At 39.8% G+C, this 13,719-nt stretch overlaps 1 protein-coding gene across 12 annotated transcripts in view; it reads right to left on the bottom strand.

Annotated features, from left to right (window-relative positions):
- The window catches only part of PPP1R12A (protein phosphatase 1 regulatory subunit 12A), a 156,959-nt gene that overhangs the window by 72,453 nt on the left and 70,787 nt on the right, over positions 1-13,719 (bottom strand). For all 12 annotated transcript variants that reach the window (XR_004965847.1, XR_004965845.1, XR_004965846.1 and 9 more), the window contains one exon: positions 7,199-7,317. Coding sequence is in view for 9 of the 12 variants with exons in the window: in XM_036297882.1 (XP_036153775.1) it covers positions 7,199-7,317 (119 nt within the window). In the remaining 3 variants the exon portion in view is untranslated. The remainder of the gene's footprint in view (positions 1-7,198; positions 7,318-13,719) is intronic.

Below are 13,719 nucleotides of genomic sequence, written 5' to 3'. Positions count from 1 at the left end.
AACCTGCAATCTTGGCATACCGGGATGACGCTCTAACCAACTGAGCTACGTGGCCAGGGCCAATCATTACTACTTTCAAAGGAAATTTACTTAAACATTAACTAGTTATTGATCAAATATATTATCCTATCTAATAAAAGAGAAACATGGTAATTGGCGTATGACCGCTACCCTTCCCATTGGCTAATCAGCGAGATATGCAAATTAACTGTCAGCCAAGATGGCGGCCGGCAGCCAGGCAGCTTGAAACTAACATGAGGATTGCTTGCTTCAGTGACAGAAGAAACTAACGTTCCCCGCCTGCTTTGCCGGCCTCTGAGACTGCAGGTTAAGAAACATTGTAACAAATATAGAAGCTAAATAAAACCCCAGAAACCTGCTTTCAGCGAGCCCGGGATCTCAGAGCTGGAGTTATACAGTGTTTCGATTATAGAACCGAAACAAACCAGATACCTTCTTTCAGCAGCAGAAGCCTCAGAGCTGGAGCCAGAGCTAAAGCTGGCCCAGAATAAAAAAAGAAAAGAAAAAAAGGAGCAGTTGGGAGCTTCAGTCAGCCTGAAAACAGCCCTCAGCCCCTCACCCAGACTGGCCAGGCACCCCAGTGGGGACCCCCACCCTGAAGGGTGTGTGACCAGCTGCAAACAGCCATCATCCCCTCACCCAGGCTGGCCAGGCACCCTAGTGGGGACCCCCACCCTGATCCAGGACACCCTTCAGGGCAAACCAGCCGGCCCCCACACGTGCACCAGGCCTCTATCCTATATAGTAAAAGGGTAATATGCCTCCCAGCACCGGGATCAGCGGAGCTGCGAGGCCTCCCGGCACTGGGATCAGCGTGACAGGGGGCAGCGCCCAAACGCCCTGATAGCCCTGTGGCTCTGTGTGTGACAGGGGAAGGCGCCCCAACCCCCTGATCAGCCCTGCTCTGTGCCTGATAGGGGGGAGCTCCCCAACCCCCTGATCGCCCTGCGGCTCTGTGTGTGACAGGGTGCGGCACCCCAACCTCCTGATCGGCTCTGCTCTGTGTGTGAAAGGGTGTGGCGCCCCAACCCCTCCCCCTCACGGGCCCTGCTCTGTGTGTGACGGGGTAGAGCCATAACCTCCCCATCGGCCCTGCCCTGAGTGTGACAGGGTACAGCACCCCAACCCCCTGATCCGCCCTGCTCTGTGTGTGACAGGGGGCGGTGCCCCAACTCCCCTATCGGCCCTACTCTGTGAGTGTCATGGGGGAGCTCCCCAACCTCCTGATCGGCCCTGCTCTGTGTGACAGGGGGAGCTCCCCAACCCCCTGATGGGCCCTGCTCTGTGCGTGACAGGGTACGGAGCCCCAACCCCCCTGATGGGCCCTGCTCTGTCAGTGACAGGGGGCAGCGCCCCAACCCCCTGATGGGCCCTGCTCTGTGCGTGACAGGGGGTGGCGCCGCAACCTCCCCATCGACCCTGCCCTGAGTGTGAAAGGGGGTGGTGTCCCAACCCCTCAATCAGTCCTACCCTGAGCGTGACTGAGGGTGGCATCGCAACCTCCCGATCCGCCCTGCTCTGTGCATGACAGGGGCGGCACCCCAATTCCCCAATCGGCCCTGCTCTGAGCCCGACCAGGGGCTGTACCTAGGGATTGGGCCTGCCCTCTGCCACCCGGGAGCAGGCCTAAGCCAGCAGGTCCTTATCTCCCGAGGGGTCCCAGACTGCGAGAGGGCACAAGCCAGGCTGAGGGACTCCCCCCTTCCCCCTGAGTGCACAAATTTTTGTGCACCGGGCCTCTAGTAATAAGAAATAAGAGCCAAAAGAATGACTAAAGAATTTTAAAATATTAAATAATAACTTTCATACCCAGATAAACAATTTGAGAAATATTATCACTACCAGAGATAATATTTAGGGTGCTCTTTTTATAATTATTAAAATCTATTAGAGAAGTCCCTATCTTTTGGTTTCTTTGGAATATAGTTATGCTATATAAATTCATGTATTCCCATTATGTAAAAAATAAACATCATTACGTTTTCCAGGAGACATTCTTAATAAATATAGTCTGGGACAGTAATGAAGAGTGTGAGCTAAAAATATCTATCACACTCTTTGGGACTGAACAATAGCACCACTTCCTACCCATATGACTTTGGGCAAATCACTAAGTCTCAATTTCTCATCTGTAAAATAGGAATAATAGTAGTATTAACTCTTAAATTGCTGCGAGGCTGAAATGAAATGAAATAATGTACACAAAGCCCTTTGCTTAATGTCTGGCATATAACCAACATTTAATAAGAGTTAGCTACTATGGAGTAAAGACAGTCTCTTTAACAAATGGTGCTGGGAAAACTGGACAGACATATACAAAAAGATGAAACTAGACCACCAACTGACACCATACACAAGAATAAATTCAAGGTGGATAAAAGACTTAAATGTAAGGCATGAAACCATAAAAATCTTACAGGAGAACATAGGCAGTAAAATCTGACATTTCACATAGCGATATATTCACAGATACATCTCCTAGGGCAGTGGTAGGCAAACCGCGGCTTGCAATCCACATGTGCCTCTTTGGCCCCTTGAGTGTGGCTCTTTCACAAAGTACACGTGCGGGTGCGCACATACAGTGCGATTGAAACTTCGTGGCCCATGCGCAGAAGTCGGTTTTTGGCCTGGGCAAGTCTATTTTGAAGAAGTGGCGTTAGAAGAAGTGGGGGGTGTCTGTCAGTGGGTCGGGCGGGCAACGGGATATGCAACGTGGGGAGGCGCCAAATATCAACAGTAGTTAAACTATATAGGTAGGTTAATAACAATGTGCCTACCTATATAGTTTAAGTTTTTTAAAATTTGGCTCTCAAAAGAAATTTCAATCGTTGTACTGTTTGTATTTGGCTCTGTTGACTAATGAGTTTGCCGACCACTGTCCTAGGGCAAAGGAAACTAAGGAGAAAAGAAACAAATGGGACTACATCAAAATAAAAAGCTTCGGCACAGCAAAAGAAACCACCATCAAATTAAAAAGGGAACCCACTGAATAGGCGAACATATTTGCCAATGATACATCTGATAAGGAGTTAATATCTAAAATATATAAAGTATTCATACAACTCAACAAAAAGACAAACAATTCAATTAAAAAATGGGCAGAAGACCTGAATAGACATTTCTCCAAAGAGTACATACAAATGGCCAAGAGACACTAGAAAAAAATGCTCCAAGTAACTAATCATCAGAGAAATGCAAATTGAAACCACAATAAGATATTACCTCACAACTGTCAGAATGGCTATCATCAAAAAATCAACAAACAGCCCTAGCTGGTTTGGCTCAGTGGATAGAGCAGCCATGGGCAAACTACGGACCGCGGGCCGGATCCGGCCCGTTTGAAATGAATAAAACTATTGAAAAAAAAGATCGTACCCTTTTATGTACAGATGTTTACTTTGAATTCATATTAGTTCACACAAACACTCCATCCATGCTTTTGTTCCGGCCCTCCGGTCCAGTTTAAGAACCCATTGTGGCCCTCGAGTCAAAAAGTTTGCCCACCCCTGGGATAGAGTGTTGGCCTGCGGACTGAAGGGTCCCAGGTTTGATTCTGGTCAAGGGCACAAGCGTGGGTTGTGGGCTCGATCCCTAGTGGGGGGCGTGCAGGAGGCCATTGATCAATGATTCTCTCTCATCATGGATGTTTCTATCTCTCCCTCTCCTTTCCTCTCTGAAGTCAATAAAAATATATCAACAAACAACAAGTGCTGACGAGGATGTGGAGAAAAAGGAACACTAATTCACTGCTGCTGATGGGAATGCAGATAGGTACTGCCACTATGAAAAACAGTATGGAGTTTCCTCAAAAAATTAAAAATGGAACTTCCATTTGACCCAGTGATCCCTTCTGGGAATATATCCTAAAAAACCGAAACACCAATCAGAAAGAGTATATGCACCCCTATGTTCATAGTAATGTTATTTACAATAGCTAAGATTTGGTAACAGCTCAATTGCCCATCAGATGAGTGGATAAAAAAGCTATGGGACACTTACATTATGGAATACTATGCAGCTGTAAACAAAGATGGATACCTTACCCTTTGAGACAGCATGGATGGACCTGGAAAATATTATGCTAAGTGAAATAAGCCAAACTGAGAAAGACAAGTATCACATGATCTCACTTATTTGTGGAATCTAATGAACAAAATGAATTGACCAACAAAATAAGACCTGACGCAGGGAGGCACGGAACAGACTGATTTGGGGTCGGGGGGATGAGAAGAGATAAAATAAAGAACTTATATGCATAGACCATGGACATGGTCAATAGGGTAGTGAAGACTTGAGGGGGCAGTATGGGCTGGGAGGAGGGGGGCAAAGGGTGGGAACCTGGGAGATACCTGTAATACTATCAACAATAAAAATATATTTAAAATGTCAAACACACACACACACACAGAGTTAGCTACTATTATTAGTATTAGTTCTTCCCTTTTCAGTTCCAGGGTCATTCATCCACTATTTCCCGGAATTCTCTCTCATGTATTATTCTCCCAGATTTACATTTTCCACTCTGACATCTCCAAGTTCCAATAGTACACCAGACACTGTCCTCTAGAAATGCTTTAGCCACCACAAACTCAGTATGTCCCAAAACAAACTCATAAATCTTCTGTTTCATCCCACATTTTCCCATATAAATTTGAGCCATCACTTCTTACACTGGAAACTTCAGTAAGCAAATGATTTTTTTCTATCTCCACATTCAATTCTTCACCAAACTGTTTTAATTTTACCTTAATATTTTTCTCAAGACAGCCCTACTTTCCCATCTTAAATGTAATAATTTGGGCCCTTATCATCTGTAATATTTAAGAGCCTTCTTCACCCCCCCATTTTAATTCATTGCCATCAGCTTTATTACTAAAAACCAAATCCAATCAGGTTAATTTTTTGCTGAGGTCTGTGTTGCATCTGTTTATGCCTACCAAATATATATCCTCACCATCCGGCTTGAGCCCTATCTTTTTCGGGCTTACCTCCAGCTCTTACTAATCCCATCCTGACGTTCTATCTCCATTACAATTCTAATGAATTCTCCACATATGCTATATCTCCAATTCCTTTTCTTTGCATATATTGGTAGCTCTGCCTGACATGTCTTTTCTGTCCATTGCCTCTCTTCTCTGCCAAGCAAACTCTTTCTCAAATGTCACTGTTCTGAAACCTTTCCTGACCACTACAGTTAGTCACAGCCTTTTCTGTTCTCCCACAACATTCTGTTTCTATCTATATTTTACAAATAGCACACTTCACTGTGAAGCTCATTATATATTTGCCACTGTGAAATTCTTAAGAAAAAAGATTGCCTTTTTTTTTCCTTCTTCAATACCCAGCACTCAGAACATCTGCTGGCACATTAATCAATACTGAATGAATCATTACAATTAAAATCAGCATTGCTAACAGTTTCCCTTATATAAAAGGGAACCAAAGGCAAGAGGTTTTCAGTATATCTCCATACCTTTCTTAGTTCATAATAATTGCTAATATTAGACAGTATAAAAAGATTTATTTTAACCAGTTTTCCAGGAAACTGTTAGATATCTGGGCACTCATCAGGGCAAGATGGCAGATAAGGTACCCTTCTTTTTAGCTTGTGATGTGTTATATACTTCCAGCTCTTCAAGTCTTGAAGATCCCATTACTCCAAAATGCCTGCCTAGAGCCTAGTTGTTAAAAGCTCTTCTGTGTACTTATTCAAGCTTCAGTTTAAGACAACTTTTCTAATGTGTGTCCTATTCTCCTATTATCTTCAACCACTTGTTATAATGCCTCAATTCTATTTAGGCATTTAAATATTTTCTCAGTTTCAGTGCCTAAGATTTTTCTTTTTAAACAACTGAATAGTCATTATGCATTTCCTTAATCCCAAGGAATAAAAATCTCTTTCCCAGGAACAACTGAGAAGACATTAGGAATTCTCCTAATCCCAAGGAATAAAAATCTCTTTTCAAGGAACTGGTTTAGCTTCTATGCCTTTAACCCTATTTCCTGATGAATCACATTTCAGCAGCAGTCAACCCTCTAAACCAGTGGTTCTCAACCTTCCTAATGCCGTGACCCTTTAATACAGTTCCTCATGTTGTGGTGACCCCCAACCATAAAATTATTTTCGTTGCTACTTCATAACTGTAATTTTGCTACTGTTATGAATCGTAATGTAAATATCTGATATGCAGGGTGTATTTTCATTGTTACAAATTGAACATAATTAAAGCATAGTGATTAATCACAAAAACAATATGTAATTATATATGTGTTTTCTGATGGTCTTAGACGAACCCTGTGAAAGGGTTGTTCGACCCCCAAAGGGGTCGCGACCCACAGGTTGAGAACCGTTGCTCTAAACCAATATTCATACATTTTCTTTATCCTTTAACCTTAGTAAAACACATTTCTCTTCTGATAATACCCATTTAATCATTGCCACAATGACATATAGTGGGAATCACTATATATGATTTATATATATTTACAATTTTAATTGTAGTAAAATACACAGAATGTAAAATTTGCCATCTTCAATAACCATTTTGAAGTATAGAGCTAAGTAGTGTTAAGTACATTTATATTGTTGTGTAAACCAATTTCCTTATGTAATGTGGCTCACTGTTACTTCTGTGTCGTCATCTCCTTCCAGCTCCTTCCTTGTTCTGCCTGTTCCAGTCACACTGGTCTACTTGCTGCTTCTCTGAATACACCAGGTACCCTCCTATCTTTGCATTGGTTGTTCTCCATGTCTGGAATGTTCTTTCCCCATAACCACATAATTCAGTCCTCACCTCATTCAGATTTTAGCTTAAATACCACCTTATCAGTGAGAACTTCTTGACTGCTTTATTTATATTTACAATGTGTCACATTCATCCTATGTACATCTTACCCTTTTTGCCTGTTTTATTTCTCTCCAAAGCTCTTAATAGCATATAATTTTATGCCTGATTCCACCACTTACGATACCTCTTTCAACTTAAAAATATTAAGATATAGAGCTGAGAAACATGTATTTTTCAAATAGAATCATACTGCACATTAGGTAAGCTGACTCCTCCCTCCAAATTATAATTGTCTTTCAATGCCAACAATTATTTTACTAAAGATGTATCATGTTCTTTCTAAAACAGTTGTAAATAATTATTTTCCATTTAGACTGCTTTTACACTACCTTGCCGATTAACTTCATTTTGAAGTAGCTCTTCCATTGCCTCCTCCTCAGCAATATCTAAAGGCGTGTCACCTTCACTGTTGACAGCTCCTACATGTGCTCCATGACCAATCAAAAACCTGTAAAATCAAAGGTAAGATGGTTAAGCAATGATATTGAAATAAGATTAAATACATAACAATGAGGAAAACTATGTAAGAGCAGCCATAAAAACCAATAGGGCCCTAACCAGTGTGGCAGGCTCAATTTCTGGTAGGGGGCATGCAGGAGGTAACTGAAAGATGTCTGTCTGTCTGTCTATCTATCTATCTATCTATCTATCTATCTATCATCATCTCCCTTCCTCACTTCTAAAAATCAATAACATATCAACATATCTTAACGCACCAAAAAGCCAAAAAACAGGATATGTATTCAGTTCTAAAAAACTACAGTAGAGCATATTTTCTTTTTTTTATATTTCTTAATTTTTCTATAATGTACATACATTGTATAAAAAATGCTGATTTTAGAGAGGAAGAGAGAGAGAGAGAGAGAGAGAGAGAGAGACTGAATGGTTGCCTCCCATATGCACCCAGACTGGAGAGTAAACCTGCAACCTAGTCATGTGCCCTGACAATTGACCAGCAACCCTTTTGGCATATGGTCTGACACTTCAACCAACTGAGCAACTGGTAATAATTAGAAAGTCTTACATGGGATCATTTCAAACTGTCTCCACTAAGGTTTTTCATTATCTCCATACTGACTGGTTTCCTAACTGATCTCCATGCTCCCAGTCTTGTGCTATAAGCAATAGTTCTTAACTTGGGGTCCATGGACGGAATTCAAAAGACCATTTCACTGACACAGATATCTTAAAATATTATTTATGCTCACCACTATTTTGAAATTAAAATAGTCATTAGACCACCATTAGACCTTTTTATTTATTATGTTACTAAAGAAGCACATATGTAACTATACCACAAATGTGTTTTTTAATACTTTGATAAATGAAATTCAAGATAATTGGTTTTCACTGTAGTTTGTATTTAATGCACCCAAAGCACAATCCTCAGAAAGTATCCACAGGACTCATCAAACCTGCCAAAAGGGATCCAGATACAAAGGTTCTCAATCACTTTCATGTGTTAACTGCACATCTCCTAGAATCTATGTAACACTAGAGGCCCGATGCACGAAAATTCATGCAAGAGTAGGCCTTCCTTCCCCCGGCTGCTGGCACCGGCTTCCCTCCGGCAGGTACCCAGGACTCGAGCTGGCTTTCCTCCGGTCCCGGTTTCGTCAGGAAGGATGTCCGGAAGACATCTGGTCTAATTAGCATATTACCCTTTTATTATTATAAATAACCAATGTCAATTCCCAACACTAAAACATTTTTGAATGGTTGTACCATCAGTAGGAGAAACACACATGACCCTCAATAATCTAGTTTTATATTCTTTTCAGCCTCATTCTTCTTTCCTGTATCACACTTTAAGCTCCAACAATATGGAACTGCTTGTAGTTCCAGGTTAAACCATGCTCTTTTGGCATCCCTGATTTTCCTTTTCTATATGTAAAGAATGGGCAGTTTTTCCCTATGCCCCTAAACAACTCAACTTGTGGTTATTTTTCTTTTTCTTTTTGACTGACTACATAAAAAGTCCACAGAGTTAAAAAGAAAAAGGAAAGACCTTCCTTAAACCTCTTCTTCTACTATCATGATCTCTTCCCAGAGAAAAACACTACTAACAGCATGGCAAATATCTTTCCAGTACCTTTGCTCTGAATTTAGATGTCGGTATATAAACATATATGCATAGTCATTTGGAGGCTCCTTTTGTAAAACAAAAATTAATGAGATTATTTTAAATGCACTGGAATGCACTAACCAGTTTGGTTCAGTGGATAGAACGTTGGCCTGCGGACTGAAGGGTCCCACGTTTGATTCCGGTCAAGGGCATTGTACCTTGGTTGTGGGCACATCCCCAGGAGGGGTTGTGCAAGAGGCAGCTGATTGATGTTTCTCTCTCATCAATGTTTCAAACTCTCTATCTCTCTTCCTTCCTCTCTGTAAAAAATCAATAAACTATATTTTTTTAAAAAATAAATGCACTGGAGTGCAATGCTTCCCTTCTAATAGCTGAAAATATTCTACAGTATGGCTGGTTGATACTTCTACTTGATAGCGTCCAGCTAATGGACATGTTTTAAAATGAACACTTGACATTAACAATCTTTTAAAATTTCCTCAACATGATGGGCATGAAACATCTTATCATTGTTTTAACATCTTTTCTGATTACACGAGTTTGAAAATATTTTAATGTTTACTGGCATTTGTATTTTCTCCTTTTGTGAATTTCTTATTTACATCTTTTGCTTGTATTTCTTATGTGGTAATTCAACAAATACTTATGGGGTGCTGTTATGGACTCAATGTTTGTGTCCCTGCCAAAATTCAATGTGACGTTATTAGGTAATTAGGTTTAGATGAGGTCATGAAGGTGGAGCACCCATGATGGTATTAGCTTCCTTATAGAAGAGGAAGACACTCGAGTTTACAACCTCTGTGCCTGAGGACACAGCAAGATGACCATCTGCAAGGCAGGAAAAGGGCCCTCACAAGGGCCAGCATCTTGGACTCCATAGTCTCCCAAACTGTGAGAACCAAATGCCTGCTGTTTAAGTTACCTAGTCTATGGTATTTTGTTATAGCAGCCAAAGCTGACTAAAACAGGTGTCTAGAATGTATCTAGCACTACATTACATGCCAGCAATACAACTGTAAACATAAACAAACATGGTCCTTCTCTCAAAGAGCCTACAGTCTAGTAAAAGAGTTAGATGAATCACCCCAATAAATGTAAAATTGTGATAAGTCTATGACAGAGAATTTTGTTGTATCTAGCAGTGAATAACAACTTGATTTGGTCAGGTTCGAAAAGTATTCTCTGAAGAATATGTAGATACTAACAAAGATAACTGAAAGAGTGTGTTCCAGGAACAGAAAATAAAAGGCACCAAAACCCAACAACAGGAAGTGTGTATGGCTAGACAGGGGGCAGGTCTTTTTTTCCTGAGTAACTGAAATAACTGATCACTCTCTATATATTTCTGTCTCTGATAAACATAAACACACACACCGAAGTCAGTGAACGTTTATTTTTGCTTACATTATCAGGAATGTATTTCAAAAAGATCATTTTGTGCAGTATGAAAGATAAACTAGAATGGAGAAAGAATGAGAGCAGGCAGACCAGTTAAATAGCTATAGTTGTGGTATAAAACAATTATGTTGGAAGCTTGAATTTGATGGAGGAAATGGATGAATTCCAGAGATAACTAGGAGATACTGGAAGATCAGATGAATAGAAGTGAGGGTAAAAAAGGTGTTTAAGCTCATTAAAGTTCTTGACTTATATGATGTGATAAATGGGATGGTGGTACTAATTAATAATATACAAAAACTTAAGTTATTCCCTGCATCTGACTAATAGATGTGTTGCAAATATTTTTTCCAAATTGTCACTGCATTAAAAACTTTTCTTATAGTATTCTGTATTTTACTGAATTTTAAAGATTTTATGAAGTCAGGTTTGTCAATCTTTTGCTTTAAGAAGACCTTTACCCATCTAGCTAGATGTATCTATGTGGAGATGTAACTTTTACAGACACACACACACAGAGAGACAAAGAAAAATGAAAGAATATACACTATACACAGACAATAGTGCAGTGAAGGCCTGGGCAGCAGGGGGCAGTGAGCTGGATTGTGGGGTGGAGAGGAAGAGGATCAATGAGGGATTAAAAAAAGAATATTAAGAACATATACTATAAAGTTAACAGGTCATCCTTAAGAGGTAGGATTAGAAGGGATGTGTGTTAGTTGTGTTTTTATAGTAAGAAGAAATTTTTTTGTAATCCAAGTTTTCTGCAGCAAGTATATTTTGTGTATCAGACCACAAAATAGACTGCCATATCATTTTGTAGCTTGTTTTTTATTTTAGTTTTTACTGTCTAAAGTTTGTAGCTTGTTTTTAAACTTAATAACATGTTATAAACATTTCTTTCTCCCTGTGCAAAGTAATGTTTCATTTTTTTATTATTTTCATGTTTGTTTGTTTTTTACAAATAAATGTCATACTTGAATTTGAATTGAGGTAACTTTTTCTTTCTCACAGTTTTGAAAAATATAATAGAAAATTAAAAAAAAATTTATATACTACAAATAAATAAATGAATCTGAAGAAAAAAAAAAAGATGTGCTATGCTCCAAGAGAATATGAAACTATTCTACTAGGCAAAACCTTGATCAAGTAATTAGTGATATTTACACATAAAACCCCACTTCTACTTTGCTTAGGTATAGTATTAGAAATCATTCACCAGATATAAACACTGAGAATAAAAGGAATATCTCAGTGTAGCCTCAATGCTTGCAGCAGTGCAATCTATATGAGAAGCAGAGTCTCAAGGGCATACCAGGTCAAGGCCAAATACAGACAATCCAAAATTTATATAAACAGGAAGGATGTTAAAAGAAAATAACAAGAGTAAAGTTCCAAAACTACTGGCAAGGAAGCGGGGCCTGGAGCAATCCCTGAGCCAAAAATTTATATATATACTTGGTATAGTTCACAAACCTCTCCTGTACTCCAGAACTAGTCTGCAAACGTAAATAAAAAATAAAAGATATATTAATATACATAAAATCTCATTGCATTAATTCTTATCTCCCATGAATAATCTCAAAAGCCATTCAAATATTGGTTGGATAAAAAAAAAAGCATAAATGTTTAAGTTCTGTAGACTTTGGGTTAGACTCCTACCTCTGCCTGGACAGCTGTGTGACATTCATTAACTTAAAATATTTGAAGTTCCATTTATAAGTTACTTAAAGGGTTGTGTGAAGTTTAAATGAGTTAGCTCAGGTAATGTCTAAAAATAAAATTAAAATTCTGTTATCACATCATGCAAAATTATGACATTTAGAAAGTAATGTTTAAGATAATGTGAAAGAAAATACGTTATCTCAGAAATTCACTTTGAGGGACCCTGGAGATACTGAAAACAGATGGCTACATGTCCTTCAGAACAAACAAGCTGGGGTATTTTAAGCAGCTCATGTGACTGCTAATTAGAAAAAATATACTATATTTATTTTAATATTTCTTAGAAGAAAAAAAAGAATTTCTCATAGGAGTCCCAAAATGAAAGTGAGAAGACTGAGCTAGTTCTCAGATGGGCAACTTTTTTGATGCTTCAAGATGTAAACAGTTAGTGATTTATTCAAATAATGCAAAGTGCAAAATAGAAAATTCCACTTAGTAAATAATGACATTCTTTATGAAGTGCAGAAGTGAAAAAGGTAAACTACCAGGTTTATAATAATCTAATAAGATTTATAATAAGATTTATAATAATCTAATAGCTTTGAGTCAATAAATAATTTTGGACAAATAAATTAATTTACCTCAAAATGAAAATGTGACCCAAATGGGAATTTTACAAAATTATTAAAAAATCTAACAAAAGGTATAAACTAACCAAGTCACTGGTTGCAATTTGGATATGGTATATTAAATAAGCAGGTAGTATTATATCTGTGTTAGAATTACTCAGTGATGAGAGGGGAGCTATGAGGCTGTGTGGAAAAGGTGAATTAGCCCTGACTGGTTTGGCTCAGTGGATAGAGCGTCGGCCTGCAGATTGAGGGGTCCCAGGTTCGATTCCAGTCAAGGGCATGTACCTTGGTTGTGGGCACATCTTCAGTAGGGGGTGTGCAGGAGGCAGCTGATCGATGTTTCTCTCTCATCGATGTTTCTAACTCTCTATAGCTCTCCCTTCCTCTCTGTAAAACGTCAATAAAATATATTTTTAAAAAAAAGGAAAAAAGAAAAGAAAAGAAAAGGTGAATTAAGAGGTACAAATTGGTAGTTACAGAATAGTCACAGGGATGTAAAGTACAGCATAAGGAATAGAGTCAAGTAGAGGCCTGGTGCATGATACTCGTGCACTGCGGAAGAGGGACAGGGTCCTTCAGCCCAGCCTGTGTCCTTTCGCAGTCTGGGAGCCGTCGGTCTGACATCCTTAATGCTGCCGCAGAGGCAGGAGAGGCTCCTGCCACCGCCGCTGCGCTTGCCAGCTATGAGCCCGGCTTCTGGCTGAGTGGTGCTCCCCTGTGGGAGCGCACTGACCACTAGGGGCCAGCTCCTGCGTTGAGCATCTGGCCCCTGGTGGTCAGTGCGCGTCATAGTGACCGGTTGTTCGGCAGTTTGGCCAATTTGCATATTGCCCTTTTATTATATAGGATAATCTACACTAATAAAAGAGAAACATGCAAATTGGTGTCACTCCGCTACGCCCACCAGCCAATCAGAATGACTATGCAAATTAACCCAACAAAGATGGAGGTTAATTTGTATATGCAAGCATGGAGCGAAGACTGAAGGCTCTGGCTGGAGTGAAGACTGAAGACTGAAGACTGAAGAGGCTTGGCAATCGCAGTGGAGAAGCCAAGCCTCACTGTGGCC

The sequence above is a fragment of the Myotis myotis genome, unplaced genomic scaffold (genome assembly GCF_014108235.1).
Source record: "Myotis myotis isolate mMyoMyo1 unplaced genomic scaffold, mMyoMyo1.p scaffold_m19_p_3, whole genome shotgun sequence".
Lineage (NCBI taxonomy): Eukaryota > Metazoa > Chordata > Mammalia > Chiroptera > Vespertilionidae > Myotis > Myotis myotis.
The sequence above is the reverse complement of the archived record's forward strand: the minus strand, read 5'-3'. Positions and strand labels throughout refer to the sequence as shown.